This window comes from Pseudophryne corroboree, chromosome 8 (assembly GCF_028390025.1).
Source record: "Pseudophryne corroboree isolate aPseCor3 chromosome 8, aPseCor3.hap2, whole genome shotgun sequence".
NCBI lineage: Eukaryota > Metazoa > Chordata > Amphibia > Anura > Myobatrachidae > Pseudophryne > Pseudophryne corroboree.
In genome coordinates, this window is record NC_086451.1 from 378,677,064 (window position 1) to 378,699,912 (window position 22,849).

Consider the following 22,849-nt stretch of genomic DNA (forward strand, 5'->3'; position numbering starts at 1 on the left):
CCAACCCCGAACCGCCTTCCTTCCAACAGATGCGTCGACTGGAGCCACCAGAGAAGCGACGACCGGGCCTTTGGAGATAGCGTCACCCTTTGATGAAGGAACAGATGAGATCCTGACCACTGATGTAGAAGACACAGCTGAAACGGTCGAGAGTGGAAGCGACCGTACGGAAGAGCTTCGAACGCTGCTACCATTTTTCCCAGAAGGCGAATGCACAGATACACTGACACCCGACGGTGTCGAAGAACCGACCTTACCAGTGTCTGCAGAGACACGATCTTGTCCTGAGGAAGGAAAACCTTCTGACGGACCGTGTCGAGAATCATCCCCAGAAACAACAGCCGTTGCGAAGGGCACAATTGAGACTTCGGGAAATTCAGGATCCACCCGTGTCGAAGCAGAAGGTCCTGCGTCAGCCGGATATTCCGAAGCAACAGTTCTGTCGAGCTTGCTTTTATTAGCAAATCGTCCAGATAGGGAACAATCGTCACACCCTGCTTCCGAAGCAGGGCCATCATGACCGCCATGACCTTTGTGAACACTCTGGGAGCCGAAGAGAGACCGAAAGGAAGGGCCTGGAACTGGAAATGAGCGTCCTGTATTGCAAACCGGAGAAAAGCCTGGTGAGGAGGCCAAATGGGAACATGTAAGTATGCATCCTTGATATCTAAGGATGCCAGAAACTCGTTTCTTTCCAACCCCGCAATAACAGACTGAAGGGACTCCATCTTGAACTTGAAAACTCTCAAATGTGGATTGAGATCCTTCAAGTTCAGGATTGGCCTGACCGAGCCGTCCGGCTTCGGTACGAGAAACAGGCTTGAGTAATAGCCCTGTTTCCGATGATGAGAGGGAACAGGGATCACCACCCTTGCGGATAGAAGCTTCTGGACCGCTGCCTGCAAGGCACTTCTTCGTTTGTCGGAAACTGGCAAACCCGTGGTAAAAAAACGCTGGGGCGGTTGTTCCTGAAAATCGAGCTTGTAACCGCAAGTGATTAGATCCCGGACCAAAGCGTCTGGACAGGACTGTACCCAGATCTCCTTGAATTCCCACAGACGAGCTCCCACCCTGTGATCTCCCAGGTGGGAGGGAAGCCCGTCATGCGGTGGTAGTGGTAGAGGACTTACCCTCTGAGTGGGCTGAGGCTGCGGAACCTCTACCCCTGCCGCTGCCTCTACCTCTATGGCCACGGAAGGAAGAAGTTCCTCCCCTGGCCTCGAAACCTGGAAGGGGCACGAAAGGAGGGACCCCTATATAGCCTGAGAGTGGCTGGAGCAGCCGAGGGAAGATAAGTCGACTTACCACCGGTGGCCTGAGAGATCCAAGCATCCAGATCCTTACCAAATAGAACCTCACCCGTAAAAGGGCAACGCCTCTGCTGCCCTTTTGGATTCCGTATCCGCTTGCCACTGCCGGAGCCAGAGAGCTCTGCGGGCCGCAATTGCTAAAGCGGAAATCCTAGCTCCGAGTATACATATGTCCTTGGACGCTTCGCAGAGATAAAGGGCTGATTCACGGATGTGTTCCGCCCACTGTATCAACTGATCCGCCGGCAATTCGTCACGAATTCCAGCGGACAATTGCTCCGCCCAAGCTTCGATCGCCTTGTTGACCCAACAACTTACCTGCGCCGGGCGTTGCAATACCCCCGCCGCCGAGTAAATAGTCTTCAAGGTGGATTCCAACTTCCGATCTGACGCCTCCTTAAGCGAAGTTGCCGCCGGAACCGGTAGGACCGTCTTTTTGGACAGATGAGACACCGAAGGATCCACAATCGGAGAGGTCTCATAACGTTTCCTGCTATCTGCTGGAAAAGGATAGGAAGACAACAGTTTTCTTGATACCTGAAATTTTGCGTCTGGATGCTTCCAGGCTGCCGTGATGAGCGCATCCAGCTCCTCCGAAACTGGAAAAGTCACCGGCAGGCATTGGTTGGTGCCAAACCTTGAAGGGCGTAAGGCATCCTGTTCTGTGTCCTCCACCTGTAATACTGAACGAATAGCAGTAATAAGAGCCTCTATACCCTGAGCTACTGGTTCAGAGTCCCCGTATACCTGATCCTCATCAGTATCCTGTACATCTAACCCCGCCTCATCTAATTGAGGCATATCATCGTCCAAGTCCTGTAACACAGAGGCTAGCAATCTCTTTTTAGAAGCCTGTTGAGAGGGACTAAAGGACGGGGCTTGGGAAGGGATTACAGCCCTAGAGAGCCCTTCTACTGACTTTGCCAAAGAGACCGCCCATGCAGGTTCTGGCTCCGGTACCGGGACAAGCTGTCGGAACCGGGCCGCCTCTCTATCTTCCCGAGAGGCCTTCAGTTCCCTAGTCAGCAAAGACATAACTTCTGAGAGTTGTGTCGTCCATGCAGGGGCACTCTGGGGTTCTGAGGAGGGCTGAGCAGATGGCTCTGACTCCTCACATAAAATATGAACCGGTTTTTGTGTTGTCCTGGAGCCTTTATTGGCCATGGCAGCACCAACCACTGTGACCCTCCCCCACAGGAAACAGCAATAAGCAGAAGTGGAGGGAGGGGAGAGAGAGTAGGGAAAATGCAGCCACAGCAGCCCGATCTATCCTGCCCTATAATGTGCAGTGACAGGATGTACTAAGGATTTTATGCCCCCCGTCCCCACTGTAACTGTCTCACATGTGTACAGGCTCCCTCCGTTGCGCTTCTCCATCCCGCGCTGTGAATGGGAAGTGGCCGCCAGCGCGCGCTGTTTCCGGTGGAGCAGAGCAGGACTAAGCTCCGCCCCCTTCCGCAAAGGCGCCAAATTTGAACTTGCTCTGCGCGCTTTAAAGGATCCCCGTAGCGGCTCTGTGAGCCGCGCTGAGCGGGGATCCGAGCGGGAAGGGGGGCGGACGGGAGCGCGGGCGGGAGAAAAGCCGTCTGAGTGCCGTGTCTCTCCCCCATGCAGTAAATAAATATGTAAAGTGCGTAGCCAGAGCTGCCCAAGCCCCGTGTCACCTCCTAACTCAAACTTGTAGCGAGTGGTGGAAGAGGGGGGAGGGAGGGGAAGGAAGGGGGGGCTTTCAGCATAATGTGGTAAAGTGACCGTGACACGCGCCGCACGCAGCTGTGTCCGGCCACGTATACTTACCATTGCCGCGCTGCCGGTATCTTCTGCCGACGGAGCGGCCCCGACACGCGCCGCACACAGCGGTGTCCGGCCGACTCCAGAGAGCTTAGTGTCTCCTTCAGCCAGGGCCCATCCCGAGCCGCACGCAGCTGCGATGGGACCCCGCCGGCAGCTTCCCGCGGTGCAGACTGGCAGTGGCAAAGCTGCCAGTCTGTGGATGTAAGTAAGATTTAAAAAAAAATAATAATAATTTCTTCAGAGAAGACCCAAGTGAACCAGCTCCCTTGGGCACAAATTAAAGACTGGCTTGGAGGGGAGATAGTAGGGGAGGAGCTAGCCACAGTGTTAGAATTTTTAAAGTGCCAGCTCCCAATTACTGCCTACTATTTCCCCATTGTAACTGCGCTCCAGTGGCCCCTAGTGGATGAAGGAGAAATGTGTATACGTTTTAAACTACAATATCCGGACAGCCTTCAGAACTTCTCTTTGACATGCCCAGGAATGGGGGAGCCCGAGATGGCCCGTCCTAGGAAGGAGGCTGGGAGCAATGAAAGGTGAGAAGGAGCCCGGGACAAGGAGGCGTCTAATAAAGTAATTTTGATGGCACTGAGCGGTGCGTTCTGTCAGGTGTATAGGGGGGTGGCGGGGGGAGAGAGTGCTGCCCTTTGTACCTTGTGGGTTGTTGCCCTATTGTTGCTGGTTGCAAAGGGGCCTCCATAACAGTTCAAGCTTCAGTGTCCCAAAAATGTAGGTCGGCCACTGTATAGACCCCTAAATTACTAAATGGTGCTACAGCTAAGATAAACTCACTGTGGCAGAGTGACACTGCCCCATGTGAGAAATTGCTGACTTCCTATGATTTAGGTGGTGAAGGTGGGGAGAGCATTCATTACCTAGGCTCAATGGAGGGGGCTGGGTTAGCCGTTGAGAGGGACACAATTTACAGAATTGGCCAAACCCATTCAAACCCCCCCATGTCAGCTCTTGCCAGCACTGCTCACACCTGGCTAATTCAGGGTGTATTTAAGGCCTGGTAAGTGAACCATATTGGTTCTGTGCTGGTGGAAGGACCTATAAATGTGGCCCTCTGTGGTATGCTGTAATCCTGCCTCATCACTGCTGAAACACTAATGTGCTGCTGTGATTACTTAATGTCTCCCAGTGTTTGTTTACAACTGTGTCAAGACTCTGCTTGAAACTATGCCTGGTACAGTCAATTAGAATGCCAAGGAATGAAATGGCTACACTGCATCCTATAGCAAAGGGAACCAGCAGTAATGTAATGTGGGGCTACAAATCGCAAATACACCCAAAAACAGCGGTTCATGTTACCTGACCAGATACATTAATATATATAACAAAATTAACACAAGTTATAGTTACTTTGGGAGATTGCTACCATACAGTACCAGTAGTATATATTATTGTCACTGGCACCCAGTGTATTTATGTCATTACATTGTTACTTGTACATTATATATAGGTCACATTTTCTAGTCAACGGTTTAGTGGTGACATGGTCAGCAAGTTAGTATGTGTTCCTTAAACTATAACAACTGTATTATTAGGTATATGAAAAATGTATTTACTGATAAACTCATCGCATTTACAACCATGTTGTATTAGGTGTTTTATTAGTTTTGGTCATACTCAAAATAGGCTCCTCCCACCTGCAATAATTAACATACTTTATAAAGTAATGCATAAATTATATACATGCCATAATGGGATTTAACCGGTCTATAGCCTTCTCTCTATTCAACTCATTCCAGGTAATTTTTCAGTACCAGGTTCCATACTTTATTCAAATCCTTAAAAGGTGTCATCCACATTTGGACAAATCCCTCTGACATGGATCCACACGTAGCAGAAGGTTGGGATCTCCCTCCAGTTAACTGAAGCCAAGGCCGTATTAATGGGAGACCCCCCAACGTGGGAAGGTCCAGTGCATCCGGTCCTCTACAACGGAGCTGAAGAGGAATAAGACAGTGCGAGCCCTCCAACAATATGGAGCTATCAGTGCAGTACAGTTACCAGCTTCAGGGCATAGGCTTGGTCCCAGGGGAAGGGAAGTGGGAGGCAAGTAAATAAAAAAAAAATAAAAAAAAAAGAGGGGGGGGGTTTAAAGTAATCAAATATTTTTTCAGAATGATTCAAGTCTCTGGTGACTGTTTATTATACAATGGGACACAGGCAGCAAGAGCACAGACTCACAAATAGCCATAATCGATTTGATGAAGTGTCTCTGTCCACCTCATTTTACCCTAATACGATAAAACATTAAAAACTTTTCATAACAAAAAAAACCAACAGTATTTCACCATGGGAAAGGTCCACTGTTGTCTCTCTTGATCCAATTAAGCAAGTGTGACTATTGCCAGCCACAAAGCAAAAAAAAATAAAATTCATAGGCAACAAAGTGGACTCAATTTTGTGCCCAGTCTGACTCACCTTGGTCCATCCACGGTGGTCTCCACTGAGATGAGTGAGCCACCCCACAGAGAGGACAAAGGGCAGTTGCAGTCAAGCGTTTCCAAGGACGCAGACCAAGGAACACTTTTTGTTTGGATTGATGGAAGCCTGTTACCTTATCCAGAAATGAGGAAGGCAAGTCTAACAAATGGGAGGCTCCTCCGGTGCAAAACAAGCTTGTAACCTCAAACTGTATTGCCGCACAAATTGCCAGAAGTTAGAGAGCGGCCATATTTATTAAACCCAAATTACGCATGTTTATTCCAGGAAAAAGGGTCATGGATGAGACTGGGGAAGAGACACAACACAATAGAAGTATATTAGAGAGGAAGAAGCGCAGGTAGTAGAGAACCTGAAAAGAGGACCAAGAGAGAGCATGGCAGAAAAGTATGAGGGAAGGAGGACAGACAAAGACAAAACCGTATGACAGACAGCAAGGAAGCGGGTAGAGAAAGACAATTCACAAGAAAGCAAAAAATATATAACAGCCCCCTATTGGCAGATGTAAAGAGAATATTTAAAAGTTAGAAGATTATACCCAAATGAGATACTAACTACCATGCGAGCCGTACCATAAAATGAACAATTATTTATTGCACATTTATATATTAGAAGAAAAGAAAAAAAAAACAACAACGTAGTAGCCGTAAATAACAGCATGCTTTCAAACAGTATCCTCATCACCGCCACACCAGACAAATTTAATTTAACAAGGAGAAAGGAAAAGGTCTCCTGGGGGTATATTTACTAAAGCGAAGATCAGATTCTATAATTTTCTAGAATACAATCGGGAAGTGACAGATAGAATGATTGGTTGCTATGGGCACACCACCACTTGTCTCTTAGAAGCTTTTGTAAATCTACTCCCAAGTACACTGAAACTGCAGCGGTCAGAACTTAATATAACTTAAGCTGGGTACACGCTGGCCGATGTATGAGCCACTCAAGCAAACGACCAATATATCAATGAGCCAGCCAGTCGGTGGGTGTGTACCCGATATGTCTGTGAATGACGTCTGTCACACATATTGCAGCAGCTGTGCAGCACAGCAGATATAACTGCAGATATATTGGGCCATCTGGCTGTGTGTACGGACGGTCCGCCGACCACTCATACGCTTACTGTAGGGGTCTGACATCACAGTTGGGTAAGCAAATTCAAATGCTGGCCCAGCTGGGCCTCCTGTCCGACACGTTGAGTGTCTGACCGGTAAGTGTGTACACTTACCTTGAACGTCCAGCATGGAGGCGTGTCCGCCGACATGTTGGTCAGGGGTGTACCCAGCCTTAGACTGATGTACTCTGGTGTTTGCAGAGATATCTACAGTTAGTGAATTTTATATTTACAGTTGGGTTGTGTCAAGTATTTTTTCTTTTTAGATGCATATGCAATAAAAAAAAAAAAAAATATTTTACAATACGGCTCACACAGTAATTACTATTGCATTTGGCCAGAAAAAGACAAACCTCACCAGTCCCATATACATATTTCTAGATGGGGAAATGCCGTCTCAACAAATGTGGTCAGGGATGGGGGATTCATATATAAAACAGCAGCTGATTTACCCCTCAGAGGGGGCTGAACAGTTTATGTAGGGGTGGGGGACACAGGAAGAAGAAATCAGTCTTTCTTTTTGTCTTCTGCTGCTTTTGGTGTTGACGTGTCTTCAGTGTCAGAGGAAAGGAGTGCTGGCATTTCCTGTACAGGGGCAGAGGCGGATGTATCGCCAGTCGTTCCAAACTCATTCAACCGTGTGGGGTCCACTCTATAAATCCAGCGTTGGTACAAATAGATAAAAAACACCACGTCTGGGGAAGGTAAAAAAAAAAACCCATTAAAACAAAATCTGGAACAGGTTGTGGGGAATACTTTAAAACAAAAAGCAAGTAGTTTATCAGGACTACTGTATTCTACGAGTCAAATCCCGGAGATCTGACCAATACAAACAGGGTGGATTTCTAAATCAAACTTGTACGTGGTGACACTGTATTTATCACACACGGGGACTGGATGATTCCCTACAATATCACATCCCACCTAGTGAAGATCAATAAAGATACACTTTCATTCATAATAGACTGTAGCCCCTTTCCTATAAAAGTATTAGATGCATTTTCACATTTTCAACCTTGACCTTAAAACACTTCTTTAACCCTATGGAGTCAGGGTCGTTCTTACCGTCTCGCAGACACCCGATCCTATACATCATGGGCATCTTGATGACAAAGGCAAACAGATCATCTATGAAGGTGTTCAAAGCTTTGTATGTTAACATCCTCCATGGGAGGTGGGCAACCGACTTCATCTTGTAGTTAATAAACAGCTGTGGAGTCATTGTGATGAACCCTGTAACATAGAAAGGGTTAATATACCTGCTGCCGTCTCGGACGGAGCTCTCTCCACTAAGCCAACGCAAGAGGAACAGTTATAAAGTAGAATTGGATTCTATTGCCTTATGCATTATCATGGAATTCATGTTCTAGAGCCACCCATGGAGTTCCACGGCTTGTCCAGCGGTCACAGATTTACTGTATATGTATCTTTAAATTATTTTTATTAAAGCACTATGTGACACGGTAACATATGAGGATAAAGCAAATGAGTGTCGCAGAATATTTAGTTCTGTGGAGTAACTTGTTTAGTGACTGCTTATATACTTGTATAGAGAGAGAGAGAGAGAGAGAGAGAGAGAGCGGGGGAGGGGGAGGGAGAGAGGGTCGGGAGTAATGAGACAGGAAAAAGAAGAAAAAAAAACCCAACTAGGACTAAACACTTCACTGAGCACAGATGAGAGAACCACCTTCATGCCTCACAGATACAGCTAACAACCTGCTGCACCAATTTCCAGACACCCACCTGTCTCATTTGTTTTGGCTTTGCATCAGAGTATTCAACTCAATTTTCTGCTTGTTCAGGGTAATCAGCTTATATATCTTATATGTCTATAATACTTGAAATCATCTATACATATCTCACATGTTATGTGAACATTGAAGTGTTCACCACGATTATTAGTGCTCCCCCAGAGTAGCTCTACAGTATTTTGTTATTTCTTCCTGAGGGTGTCCCCTTTACCATAATATGGGGATTTTTGTTTACTTACCGTAAAATCTCTTTCTCTGAGTCCATCTGGGGGACGCTGCGCCGTTACTTGTGGGTTAGAGGTGTGTGGTAGTGGAGATTGGCACAGAACTATCAAAAGCTGACTCCTCCCCCCTCTAACCCCTCCCATCTCCTTCCTGCTCAGCCCTGATCAGTTAACGTTTAGCCAAGCCAAAGGAGATAGACCAGAATAAAAAATTAACCAATTAAACCAGACAAACTATGGGAGGGATCGCAGCGTCCCCCAGATGGACTCAGAGAAAGAGATTTTACGGTAAGTAAACAAAAATCCCCATTTCTCTGTCCTCCATCTGGGGGACGCTGCGCCGTTACTTGTGGGATTTCCCAAAGCAAGCTAATGAGAGGAGGGAGACGTTGACGGCATAGCCGTCTGTAAAATACGACGCCCAACAGAGGCAGTCTCCAAACTAAAAGTATGAAACCGGTAAAACTTTGTGAACGTATGGACTGACGACCAGGTCGCCGCCCTGCATAGTTGCTCAACAGATGCACCACCGCGAACAGCCCAAGACGCTCCAACTGCTCTAGTCGAATGAGCCTTAATTGAGTCAGGAACCGAAACGCTTGAGGACACGTAAGCCTGTCTGATGGCCGAAGTTATCCAACGGGCCACAGTGTTCTTAGAGGCAGGCCAACCTCGTTTGGGAGCATCAATCAATACCAGCAAGGAATCCGTACGACGGAAAGCCTCCGTGCGAGACAAATAAATACGTAAGGCCCGAACAACATCCAAGAGAGCCAAATGGGAATCCTCCCCCTGAGAAGATGACGGATTAAAAGCTGGAAGAACGATGTCCTGATTTAAATGGAATGCTGAAACAACCTTTGGAAGAAATGAAGGCTTTGTCCGCAGCACCACCCGATTTTCATGAAACACTAACAAGGGTGGCCTGCAAGAAAGAGCCGCCAACTCAGACACTCGTCTAGCTGAGGCAATTGCCAACAGAAAAACAACTTTTTGTGTTAGATAACGTAGTTCCACAGATTCTAGAGGTTCAAATGGAGACTTTTGAAGAGCCTTAAGTACCAAGTTTAAATCCCAGGGAGGAATCGGAGGAACAAAAGGTGGTTGAATTCGAAGTACTCCCTGCAGGAATGTTTGAACCTCTGGAATGATTGCTAATTTCTTTTGAAAAAGGACCGACAAGGCCGAAACCTGACCCTTCAGGGAAGAAAGTTTTAAACCCTTGTCAAGACCCTCCTGGAGAAAGGAGAGCAGGCGAGGAAGTCTAAACAAATGCGGAGTCAAGTTCCTTTTCTCGCACCAAGCAATGTAAATACGCCATACTCTATGGTAAATGCCAGAAGTCACCGGCTTTCTAGCCCGAATCATTGTCTGAACAACCGCACGAGAAAGGCCCTTTGCCTTCAGAATGTTGGATTCAAGAACCAAGCCGTCAAAGCCAGCCGATTTAAATCTGGGTGGCGACAAGGTCCCTGAAGCAGAAGATCTGGTCGCAGAGGGAGGCGAAAGGGGTCTCCGACGACCATGCTGTTTAGAAGAGTGTACCACTGTCGGCGTGGCCAATCCGGAGCCACCAGAATTATTGCAAGGCCTTCTCGCCGAATGCGTTGGAGTAGACGTGGGAGCAGTGGAATTGGTGGGAACACGTAACCCAGCTGAAATTGCCACGGAGCTGTTAGTGCATCGATCAGAAATGCTTGAGGATCCTGAGTTCTTGATCCGTAAACCGGAAGTTTTTTGTTGAGCCGTGACGCCATCAGGTCTAATTCTGGCACTCCCCAGCGATCCACTAGAGAAAGAAACACTTCCTGGTGAAGTTCCCACTCTCCCGGATGAATCGTGTGACGACTCAAAAAGTCTGCTTCCCAGTTTTCGACTCCCGGAATGTGAATGGCTGAAATCACGGGAATCCAACGCTCCGCCCACGTGAGAATCTGAGCAACCTCTCTCATTGCGGACCAGCTGCGAGTTCCTCCCTGTTTGTTGATGTAAGCCACTGCCGTGGCATTGTCGGATTGCACCCGAACTGGATGGCCCTGCACCATGGTCTGAATCCGAATGAGAGCATACCGGATCGCTCTCAATTCCAGAATGTTGATTTGTAGTTTTGACTCTTGATTGCTCCAGCGCCCCTGTAAATGATGAGTCTGGAACACTGCTCCCCAACCGCTGAGGCTTGCGTCCGTGGTTACCATCATCCAAGACCAGACCGTGAACGGCGCACCCTTCCTCAGATTGTGACTGTGAAGCCACCAGTAGAGCGACTGACGAGTTCTTATCGACAAGCGTATCAACTGCAGTTCGAGGCGCGAATCCGTCCGAGTCCAACAGTGGAGAATCTGAGCTTGAAGAGGTCGGGCGTGGAATCTGGCGTATGGAACTGCCTCGAATGAGGCTACCATCTTGCCCAGTACCTGCATGCATCTGAGGACTGATACTGCCGGCAATTTTAACAAGGTTCTGATTCTGGCTTGTAAGTCCTGAATCTTGTCTGTAGGAAGAAACACCTTCTGGCTGTTGGTGTCGAATAGAAGACCCAGAAAAACCATTTTCTGTGACGGGAGTAGAGATGACTTTGGAAAATTGATTATCCACCCGAAAGACTGTAGAGTCTCTATCGTTAGACGCAGGTTCTGAGTGAGAATCTCCGGTGACGGGGCCTTGATCAACAGGTCGTCCAAGTATGGAGTGATGTTGACCCCTTTGCAACGGAGAACTGCGACGACATGACCCAGGACCTTCGTAAACACCCGGGGAGCCGTAGAAAGACCAAAGGGAAGGGCCCGAAACTGAAAATGCCACGGACCTACTGCAAATCTCAGAAGTGATTGATGTCCTGTCCAAATTGGAACATGTAGGTATGCGTCCTTTATATCTATTGAAGCCAAATATTCCCCTGGCTCCATGGCTGCGATAATGGAGCGAATGGATTCCATCCTGAATTTCTGGGATGAAAGGTACGGATTGAGGGCTTTTAGATTTAGAATGGGTCGAAACGAACCGTCCGGCTTGTCTACGAGAAAAAGACCCGAGTAAAAGCCCCGACCTCTCTGAGGAGCTGGGACCGGAAGGATTACTCCATTTTGTAATAGTTTTGCTGTTGCCTGAAGGAGAGCCTGACGTCTGGAGGGGTCGTCTGGGAGAGGCGTTACAATTAGTCGGGCTGGGACTGCTTCTTCGAAATCCAACATATATCCTCTGGAAATGACCCCTATTACCCACCGATCCGGTTTCGATAGGAGCCACACTTCCCTGAAGTGAAGTAAACGAGCCCCAACCTGTATTGATCCCTCCAGAGGGCCCGAAGCGTCATGCCTCAGGCTTGTCGGCAGGCTTACTGGACGGTCTGCGAGTAGCCTGAGCTCCTCTACCTCTGAATGATCCCCTTCGTGGAAATCTGGAGAAGGGTCGAAAGGACTGGAAATTACCTCTGCCCTGCGTACGAAAGGACCGAAATCTTGTAGGCTTTGGTTTGTTTGGAGCAGACGGAAGGAAAGGGCTCTTTCCCCCCGTAGTATCTGAAATAATTTTCTTTAACTCTGATCCAAAAAGAAATTCGCCTTCAAAAGGGACTGCCGTCAAGGTCTGCTTTGAGTCCGAATCAGCATTCCAAACCCTAAGCCAAAGAGATCGTCTTGCGGATACTGTTAAGGCAGAAACACGGGACTGTAGCGCCACCGAATCCAATAATGCTTCACCCACGTAAGTAAGGGCCTCAGAAATCTGTTCTGCTAATTGAATGGCCTCCGACGGATCGTCTGACTGCATCCCAGATACAACCTGTGCAAGCCACTCATCAACGGCTTTAAGCACCCAGGCACTCGCCAGAACTGGACGGAGAGAAACACCTGATAAGGAAAACATAGATTTTAGTAATGCTTCTATCTTCCTATCGGTAGAGTCTTTTAAAGTCGCAGACTGTACTGACGGAATAACCGTAGCTTGCTAAATGCGAAATAGGGGCGTCTACCTTTGGGGCGGTTTCCCAAATTGTTGTATCCTCTTCTGTAAAAGGATATAGAAACTTTAACTTTTTAGGCGCCTGGAAACGGGAATCCGGTTTTAGCCAGGGTTCTTTTAAAATATCCGCAAAGTGCGAGTAAGAAGGGAACGCAGTAACCTGTCTCTTCTGTCGTTTAAAGAAAGAGGAAGAAGTCTCGGCTACTGCCTCATCCTGAATATTAAGGGTCTGACGAATGGCTTCTATTAGTAGCCTAACACCTGAATTAGTAGATAAATCCTCATCTTCCCAAGCCGAATTTTCGTCCCCTTCAGGATCTACCTCCCCTTCTTCCAATGGAGATGTCAGAGTATCCAACTCCTCTCCTGGAAATGCAATAGCGGGTAACGGCTGCGTTCGCTTAGAAGCCGCCGAACTACTGGCCGAACTTACAAATTTATTTACAGACTGAGTCAAATCAGTGAGACATTTTCCCATATTCTGGGCCCACAGCGGTTCCACCTGAGTCTGGGCCAAAGCTGCTTCCGACCTTGACTGACGCAAATCTGAAATTGCGTCCACCATGGCCTTGACCCAAGGGGGCATTGACTGATCTGTGGATCTGCCCTGCTGATCTGCCGCTGGTGCACCAGAGCATGATGTACAGAGGGTCCCTGCGTCAGCACTCCCCTTAGCCAGCTTTGTGCCACATTGTGAACATGAGAAATAAACCACTGAGGTTGTTTTTCCCTTAGTAGGTTTCTCTGGCTTGCTGGTCATCTTTACTCTGGTGAACTATGTCCCCCAAGTTGTGTTAAAAAATATCTGAGATTCAACCCACTAGACTTGCTCTTTGTAAATATGCTGCTCTAGCCACCAGACTAGAGGAGACACTGTGATCCCCCTCCCCCCCTTTTATACTTGCGGTTTTTATCCCCCTGTGTATGTAATCCTCCTCCGTAGCACAGCGTCCCCTGTGTGCAGGCAGAGAAGATGGCGCCGTGACCAGCCGTGCGCGCGCGCGGGCAGAGCTGAGCGGGAAGACGGCTCTGCCCGCCTGACGTCATTCTCATCTCGTCAAAAACCGGAAGTTCGGCTCCCGTGCGCCGCTACACAGAGCGGTTGTCACGGCAGCCAAGTAACGGTCCAGGGAGTGAATAACACCCTCCCGGACCTAACACAGTCCTCCACCTCACATTTCACCCCAGATCAGCCTCCGTGCTGTCTGTGGGTGATCGCGCGCTCGGGGGGGGGGGGGGGGGGGGGGGGGGAGGGAGGGGAGGAGGAGTTTGGTAGTCCCAATAAATTCACCATTAATAACAGGAAATAGGGACATTAATAATAGGAAATAGGGACAGCCCAATACTGTCAATGACAGATTGTGGCTGTCCAGTACCTGATGCTGCTGTCTTCTCTCTTTCTCTCTCTGAAGGCCCCAGTGACCGAAGGTATAGTGGCCTCCCTGCAGCAGTCTGGAATGGGATACTAACCCCTTCCACTGTTATACCTGTCACCTGTAAACAGGGACTAGGTATTTGTGAAAGAAGAAATAATAAAAAAAAAAAAAAAATTCCTAAAGAGAAATCAAAACTGTGTCTGTACTCCACAGGCACAAAACTAAAACTGATCAGGGCTGAGCAGGAAGGAGATGGGAGGGGTTAGAGGGGGGAGGAGTCAGCTTTTGATAGTTCTGTGCCAATCTCCACTACCACACACCTCTAACCCACAAGTAACGGCGCAGCGTCCCCCAGATGGAGGACAGAGAAATAACTGCACTGCTGACTTATATTAATTAGGGTACACAGGTATATTTATTTGCAATAAGCTTGTTAATATTTCCAGATTTCCTTACTTACCAAATGTGAGGAGGAAGCCATACAACATACTCAGCACGAAGGAGTACCAGCCCTTGTGCTCCATGTACAGCAGGCTGTAGACTGAATAGCATCCCAGTAATGGGTACAGGATCCAGGACAGGTACCGGAAGGCCATCTGAATACAGGAAACCAATTTATGATCACATCCTAAACCCAGATTAAAGCACCAGAAACCCTGTTCCTCTACCCACCCAGTGTGCTACAATAACGCCATATTACCTGCATCAAACTAAACCAGAATGTATTATGCCCATCCACAGACCGTAAATAACTTCACTTCTACCACCTTACAGAAATTCTTTTGGATGAGTCATTTACACAATTAAAATGTAAATTTGACTTGAACATAAAAGTTTCTTAAAGTCAACATCTTTAGCTACATATACACTCATCTAAGGCTTTGTCTACCGGACGGAGTGGGACGTCGGGCCTTTCTGTATCACAGGAGAGCACTACTTCCGATACAAAAGCTCCATCTCATAGGGCTCAGAGCACTTACGTCATCATAGATCTTTGTAGCGGATTCAATGTACGTGGACTTGTCCTTCACTGTGAGCCTGGGGAAGATACCAGCTATTTTATTCTCTCTGTCCAGCTGTTGGAAAACCAAAAGGGGCACATTAACCACTTGGTAACCAATGTCACATAAAAGTTCTGTTCTTTGTCCCTTTATGAACTCATCAAGTTTCACTTTTGAATAGCAGTAACGAGGAATATAGTCTTACATTATACTTCAGCTTAAATAATCGGCCTGTTCTCATGAGTACATCATAATCAAATGGACTCACTTTAGGCAAGGTCCGACGCTTACACAGACCAAACAGTAAATGCTCTTATGTGTTGTGAATGATTTGCCCCCTGGACCTGGTGTTATGGCGTTACGCCCAGCAGTTCATAAATCTGGGTACACGTCTAAAGATTTATCTGCCTGGTGGAGAAAACAAATCTGGTAATTGGGAGCAAAAGGACAATCTACAATTTGCTCCCAAACACCGCCAAACAGAAAATGGTCGTTCATATTGCCGTATTTAAAAACATTTTTGTCCAATTGCCAGCATTTGGGAGCAAACGATCTACTGTCATATGCTCCCATACATTACCAGATTTTTGTTCCCACCAGACAGATTGGACACGATTGTTACACTGACACATTGTGGCGCTAGACCAGTGGTTCCCAAGCTCTTTCCTCAAGTACCCCCAACAGTTCATGTTTTCCAGGTCACCTAGCAGTTGAACAGGTGTATTCATTACTCACTGACACATTTTAAAAGACCCACAGGTGGAGCAAATTGTTTCACTTGCAATCCTGTGAGGAGACCTGGAAAACATGAACTGTTGGGGAAACTTGAGGGCCGAGGTTGGGAACCACTGTGCTAGGAGAATATCATCTGGGTTTGGCAACATACATCTATGTGTGCCAGTTATGCATTACGGACTGAGGGGCAGATTTATTAAGCCTGGTGAAGTGATAAAGTGGAAGGTGACAAAGTACCAGCCAATCAGCTCCTAACTACTATGTCACAGGCTGGGTTTGAAAAAATAGGATTTTGGTACTTACCAGGTAAATCCTTTTCTTTGAATCCATAGGGGTCACTGGAGTACTCTTGGGATATGGACGGGCTTCCGTAGGAACACAGCACTGAATATTTAAATTTAGTAACACTCCACCCCTCCATATCCCTGAGCACTTACTCAGTGTTTTTTACTGAGCCGAACAGGAATTAAGAGAGGTTAATAATGGAGTATTACATATAACATAACTGACAATAACGAAGTTAACCCATAACGTTACTGACAACTAACAGTTGACACCCTAACCAGCACTTGTAACTTGAACCAGTCGGTGAAAATGTGTTACCATAAGATCCTCAGAACTAACCCCAAGTAAGTAAACTGCTCTGGGTGGGCGTCCAGTGACCCCTATGGATTCAAAGAAAAGGATTTACCTGGTAAGTACCAAAATCCTATTTTCTTTTTCATCCACTAGGGGTCACTGGAGTACTCTTGGGACGTACCAAAGCTTCCCCCGTGGGCGGGAGAGCAGTTTGGCACTTGTAACACTAGGCGGCCAAAGCTAGATGCTGATGCCGCAAAAGTATCAAACTTGTAAAAGCGCACAAACGTGTGCACTGAAGACCATGTAGCCGCCCGGCAAAGCTGCGTCGCAGAAGCCCCACGACCAGCTGCCCATGAAGTTCCCACAGAACGTGTGGAATGAGCGGTTACTGACGTAGGCGGTTGTAACCTAGCATGAAGGTAAGCCTGGCGTATGGTCAGTTTTATCCATCTGGATAAAGTTTGTTTAGATGCTGGCCAACCCATCTTGGCAGCATCATAGAGAACAAATAACGTATCCGTCTTACGAACTGAAGACGTTCGGGTTACATAAACGCGTAACGCACGAACCACATCCAGAGTTCCAGACTGTGCTGTCAACACAGGAACTACTATTGGTTGATTGATGTGAAAAGATGACACTACCTTTGGTAAGAAGGCGGGATTCGTCCGAAGTTCCGCTCTGTCATCATGAAACACCAAATACGGTGGCTTGCATGACAAGGCACCCAAATCCGAAACACGCCTTGCCGAAGCTAAGGCTAAGAGAAAAATTGTTTTCCAAGTGAGAAACTTTATATCCACTTGTTGTAAGGGTTCAAAATATGAAGACTGTAAGAACTCCAAAACCAGATTCAAGTCCCATGGCGCTGTAGGTGGAATGAAAGGAGGCTGTACCCTGATTACACCTTGGAGAAAGGTGCGTATAGACGGCAATAGAGCCAATCGTCTTTGAAAGTAAATTGACAAAGCAGATACCTGCACCTTTAGTGTAGATAAACGCAAACCTCCATCTAAGCCTGATTGTAGAAACAACAAAAGGCGGCATAACTTGAAAGCTGATGTCGGAAATTTCCGAGCTTCACACCAACCTATATAGGCACGCCATATTCTGTAATAATGAGCTGCCGTAACCGGCTTCCTAGCTCGTAACATGGTTGGTATAACTGAATCTGGAATGCCCTCTCTTTTTAAGAGGGCGGTCTCAACAGCCACCCCGTCAAACGCAGCCGCGCTAAATCGGGGTAAAGAAAAGGACCCTGTTGTAACAGGTCTGGACGTATCGGGAGCGGCCACGGATCGTCTGCGAGTAATCCTCGAAGATCCGAGAACCAAGCTCTCCGAGGCCAATGAGGCGCCACTAGTATGACTGTGAGCGACTCTCCTTTGATCCGTTTTAGCACCAGAGGGAGCAGCGGAAACGGTGGAAACAGATACACCAGACTGTACGGCCACGCGACAGTGAGAGCATCCACCGCGACTGCCTTTGGATCTCTTGTTCTGGACACATACTGGGGCGTTTGATGATTGTGTCGAGATGCCATCAGGTCCACCTGAGGATAACCCCATCGCTGAACCAACATGTGAAACACTTCTGGATTTAATGACCATTCGCCTGGGTGAAGATCCCGACGACTGAGATAATCCGCTTCCCAGTTGTCCACTCCCGGAATGAACACGGCCGACAATATCACCTGGTGGTATTCTGCCCAATTGAGGATTCGAGCTACTTCCCGCATTGCCATGCGGCTTCTCGTTCCTCCTTGTTTGTTGATGTATGCGACCGCTGTCGCATTGTCCGACTGCACTTGGACAGGCTGAGAGCGAACCATGTGCACCGCTTGTCGTAGCGCATTGAAAATCGCGCGGAGTTCTAGAACATTTATTGACAGCAATTTTTCGTGATCCGCCCAGAGACCCTGGAGCTGACAATTTTGAATTACCGCTCCCCAACCTCTGAGACTGGCGTCCGTAGTTAGAATTATCCAATTGCAAACTCCGAACCGTCTTCCTGCGGTTAAATTGTGTTCCTTGAGCCACCATAGCAGAGAAACTCTTGCTATTGGTGACAACCTCACTCTGTGGTGAATCTGCAGATGCGAGCCCGACCACTGGGCAAGCACGTTCAGCTGAAATGGACGAGAGTGAAATCTCCCGAACTGAAGCGCCTCGAAAGCTGCCACCATTGTGCCTAACAGGCGAATGCACAAGTGTACTGACACTGTGCGTGGTTTGAGTACTAATTGTACTAGATGGCGTAGCATTTGTACTTTCTGTTGTGGTAGGTAAATCCTTTGATTGACCGTATCGAGAATCATACCTAGGAACTGAAGGCGTTGAGACGGAATCAGATGTGATTTCTTGAAATTGACAATCCAACCGTGGTGAACCAATACATTGTAAGTTAGCAGCGCATGTTGGGTAAGTATCTGTTGAGACGGAGCTTTGATGAGCAGATCGTCTAAATACGGAACTATCGTCACTCCCAGGGATCTGAGGTGAGCTATCATCACAGACATTACTTTGGTGAATACCCGAGGCGCTGATGACAGGCCAAACGGCAGAGCCTGAAACTGGTAATGGTTCTGGCGTATTGCAAATCGTAAGAATTTCTGATGAGGCTGCCAAATTGGAATGTGTAAGTACGCATCCTTGAGGTCTAGCGCAATCATAAATTCCTTGGTCTCTAACCCCGCAATCACCGACCGTAGAGACTCCATTTTGAATCTGTAGTAAGTTACGTACTGATTGAGGCCCTTTAAGTTCAATATTGGTCTGACTGAGCCATCCGGCTTCGGGACCACAAACAGGCTTGAATAATAACCCTGACCCTGTTGGTGTACAGGGACCGGAATCAACACTGCCGAATCCAGTAAGGACTGAATGGCAATTTGCAAAACTCTCCTCTTGTCGTCCGACAGAGGCAATCCTGTCTTGAAAAACCGCAGAGGCGGCAGACAGTCGAACTCTATTTTGTAACCTTTTAACACTAAATTGCGAATCCAGCCCTCCGCGGATGTGTGGAACCACGCCCCATGGAACGTCTGAAGGCGTGCTCCCACAATTGGAGAACCGAGATGGGCTGGTAACCCGTCATGCCACTGGCTTGTCGGTAACCTTAGCGTCTTGGCGAGTTGTGTTGGTTTGATGGAAACCACGTCCTCGACCACGTCTAGCAGGCGTGGCTGATCCTCTGCCACGTCCTCGAAAGGGCTGAGGTCTAAAGGATTTGAACGAAGGTCCAGCGTACCTTCTTCTTGGCGCAGGTGGAGGCAATGGTAAGAACACAGACTTACCTCCCGTAGCCTCCTTAATCCATGCGTCCAATTCTGGACCAAACAACTTCTTGCCATCGTAAGGCAACGCCTCTATACTTCGTTTGACCTCTGCCTCCGCTTGATAAGTACGCAGGTAGAGTGCTCTTCGTGCCGTAACTAGCGAAGATGAAATACGAGAAGTGAGCTGACAGACGTCAGTAGACGCTGTACAGAGATACTCTACAGCCTCAATCATTTGATTCACCTGAATTATCAGGTTTTCGTCATGTAAAGCCGATTTGAGTTCTGTAAGCCATATTATGAGCGCCTTAGTGACCCAAATGCCAACCAATCCAGGTCTTAGCATCACACCTGCTGCTACATACATGGATTTAAGCATAGTTTCTATCTTACGATCTGACGGATCTTTAAGCGTAGTAGCTGATGGCACTGGTATGGTTAATTTCTTGGTAAGCTTTGACACTGAAGAATCAACTATTGGTGGATTCTCCCATGTACCCGTTACCGATTCTGGAAACGGATAACTAGACTTAAATCTGCGAGGTATAGAAAACCGTTTATCTGGATTCTGTCTGGATTCTACTAACATCTGATTTAGAGAATCCGACACAGGAAAACTTACTGGCGTCTTCCGTCGTTTAGTAAATATGACCTGATCATTGGTGAGAGGCTGCTCAGCTTCAGGAAACCTTAGCGACTGCCGTACCGCTCTGATGAGATCATCAATGCCGGAACTGTTAACATCCTCGCCGTCTGACTCCACTTCGCCCTCCTCCCCCTCATCGTGTTCCGTGAGGTCTGGGATGGAATCGTCAGACTGCAACATAGCAGACACTGGAAAATCATAAGACATATGAAAATTATCCCGTTTGCCCAAAATGGATTTGGACCCTACGCAAGGCTGAGACGCCTCCGGTAGTTCTGGCGGTCTCACCCTAGACTCAGATCTTAGCGTTTCTCGCTCCAGACGAGCAGCGGTCATTTCAGTCTGAAATTTCTCCAGTACATTTACTAACATACCCCACGGAGGGTCCGGTGATGAAATTGGTTGCAAAACCGGAGCAGAAATGGTATTCTGAACGGAATCCACAAAACATACGTTACATGTGGTAGATCCAACCGGTAACACACTGCCACATACTTTGCAAATATGCTTTTTAGTTTTTGCTGGTGCCTTACTCATTATGGCGACAGACAATACAATACACAAAACACAGACACCTGCACGACTCAGTAAAATAGCAATAAGGTGGCTCTGTATATATATCTGGCCCAGTGCAATACACGTGGCCAGTACTATGAAATTTGATCCCAAATTCCCACGAACACCCCTGCGCCTCCGGTGGAGAAGAGATGTAGGACAGGAACGTTCTGGAATCACAGAGGAAGACACAGGAAGCTGTTAAAAATGGCTGCCCTGCTATACTTATACACATAATCACAGTGCATTCACTGATTATACTGTAACAATCCCTCTGCTGCTGCAGTATTTCACTGATATGTCCCCCCTGTAATGGCTGTTTATCTTATTACAGCGGCAGCGCAGCGTGTGGGCCCCCAGCGGGTATCGTAGAGCGCTACGTGTGTCCCAGCGGTGGGCTCCTATATATAGCGTGTCAGCTACCAAGGTAGCGCTGCTGTTCCGAGGTGCCTGGCCGGAGGCTGTGGCCTAACGGGCGGGTACCTGAGCGGGGAGAGCCGCGGCGCCTGCACGGAGGTCTGTGGCCGAACGTGTGGGCGCCTGAGTGGATAGAGCCGCTGCGCCTGCACGGAGGTCTGTGGCCGAACGTGCGGGCGCCTGAGAGGGGAGAGCCGCTGCGCCTGCACGGAGGTCTGTGACGAACGTGCGGGCGCCTGAGTGGAGAGAGCCGCGGTGCCTGCACGGAGGTCTGTGGACGAACGTGCGGCCGCCTGAGCGGGGTGGAATGGGCGGGCGCCTGAGCGGGAAGATGCCGGAGGCTGAGAGGGGAGAGCCGCTCCTTGCCGTCACCCAGCACTATGTCTCCACACGTCGGGGCGGCAGCGGGAGCTGACCGCCCCGTTTCACATACCTCACTCCTGCAGACGTGCGGAGGCTCCGACGGGGCTTTTCAGTAAGCGCCGGCCAGCCAGTGCAGGAGGATGTGAGGGCTGTGAGGGAGCTCTTTCAGAGAGGCCCGACACGCCCGTGCTGCAATCAGCAGCTGCACTATCCCTGACCCTGCCTTTTGGAAGGGGGACAGGGATGTGGTCAAACAGTAGAAAAAATAAAAATAAAAATAAATAAAAGTTTCTTCAACAAAACCGTGACTTCAGCTAAGCATGTGTTGCCACGTTCAGCACAGAAAAAACACTGAGTAAGTGCTCAGGGATATGGAGGGGTGGAGTGTTACTAAATTTAAATATTCAGTGCTGTGTTCCTACGGAAGCCCGTCCATATCCCAAGAGTACTCCAGTGACCCCTAGTGGATGAAAAAGAAATGACAGTTAGGCGCTGACTGGCTGGTGCTTTATCACCTTCCATTTTATCACTTCACCAGGCTTAATAAATCTGCCCCCATATTTTACTCTCAGGTCCCATCTTTCAATCAGCTTCTTCAGTAACCATCAGTGATCTAATGTGAGCTGGATAATCTTTATTGGGACCACACTTTTAGGGATTTTAAATTGAAGCAGGATAAGCAATCAATAAATCCTTAATGAGGCACTACATTCCATCACTACCCTAGCAGAAGTGGTTTTACAGATGAGGCACTAGTAGCCATTACAAATATACACGCAAACATTTAGTAAGTTTATCGGACTAGTTACCAGCCCGTCAACATGATGGAACATCATAACAGTAATGTCAGAGCTGACGGCTGTGGGTGCCCAAATGGAGCAACACTTGAATTTGTCTATCAGGGGCCACCGGTTTGCAAAACACTTACATTTCCCCCATTGAGCAGCATTAGCTCTTTATTATATAGGATAAACTAATGCCCTGACTGGAAGGCTATTTTTGAGGCACCGCAGTGAGCATAAAGGGGCAGAAATACAAAGGACAGCTCACGTCTCTATATACCACCACTGCATCCTAACATGGTTGTCCACAGGATTAGTGCATTACGCCTCAGACAGGAGATACTAGATTCTATACAACTGCAAGCTTTAAAAATGACACATAAGGCCAATGCTAATATTGGGAGCAAATGATGTTGTCTCTGATAATACCCAGCTACGACTTCCATGTTTGGGATCTGAAACTAAACATCTGGGAAACCAGGAAATAAGGGTCAGGAGTTTGTAAACC

General features: G+C 47.8%; 1 protein-coding gene across 2 annotated transcripts in view; it reads right to left on the bottom strand.

Moving 5' to 3' along the window:
• Nucleotides 1–4,703: 4,703 nt before the first annotated feature.
• Nucleotides 4,704–22,849, bottom strand: part of CLPTM1 (CLPTM1 regulator of GABA type A receptor forward trafficking) — a 115,729-nt gene continuing 97,583 nt past the window's right edge. For both annotated transcript variants that reach the window (XM_063937600.1, XM_063937599.1), the window contains exons 11-14: nucleotides 14,964–15,059; nucleotides 14,444–14,579; nucleotides 7,738–7,905; nucleotides 4,704–7,367 (exon numbers count right to left, since the gene is read on the bottom strand). In XM_063937600.1, the coding sequence (XP_063793670.1) occupies nucleotides 7,180–7,367; nucleotides 7,738–7,905; nucleotides 14,444–14,579; nucleotides 14,964–15,059 (588 nt within the window). In that variant the 3' untranslated portion in view covers nucleotides 4,704–7,179. The remainder of the gene's footprint in view (nucleotides 7,368–7,737; nucleotides 7,906–14,443; nucleotides 14,580–14,963; nucleotides 15,060–22,849) is intronic.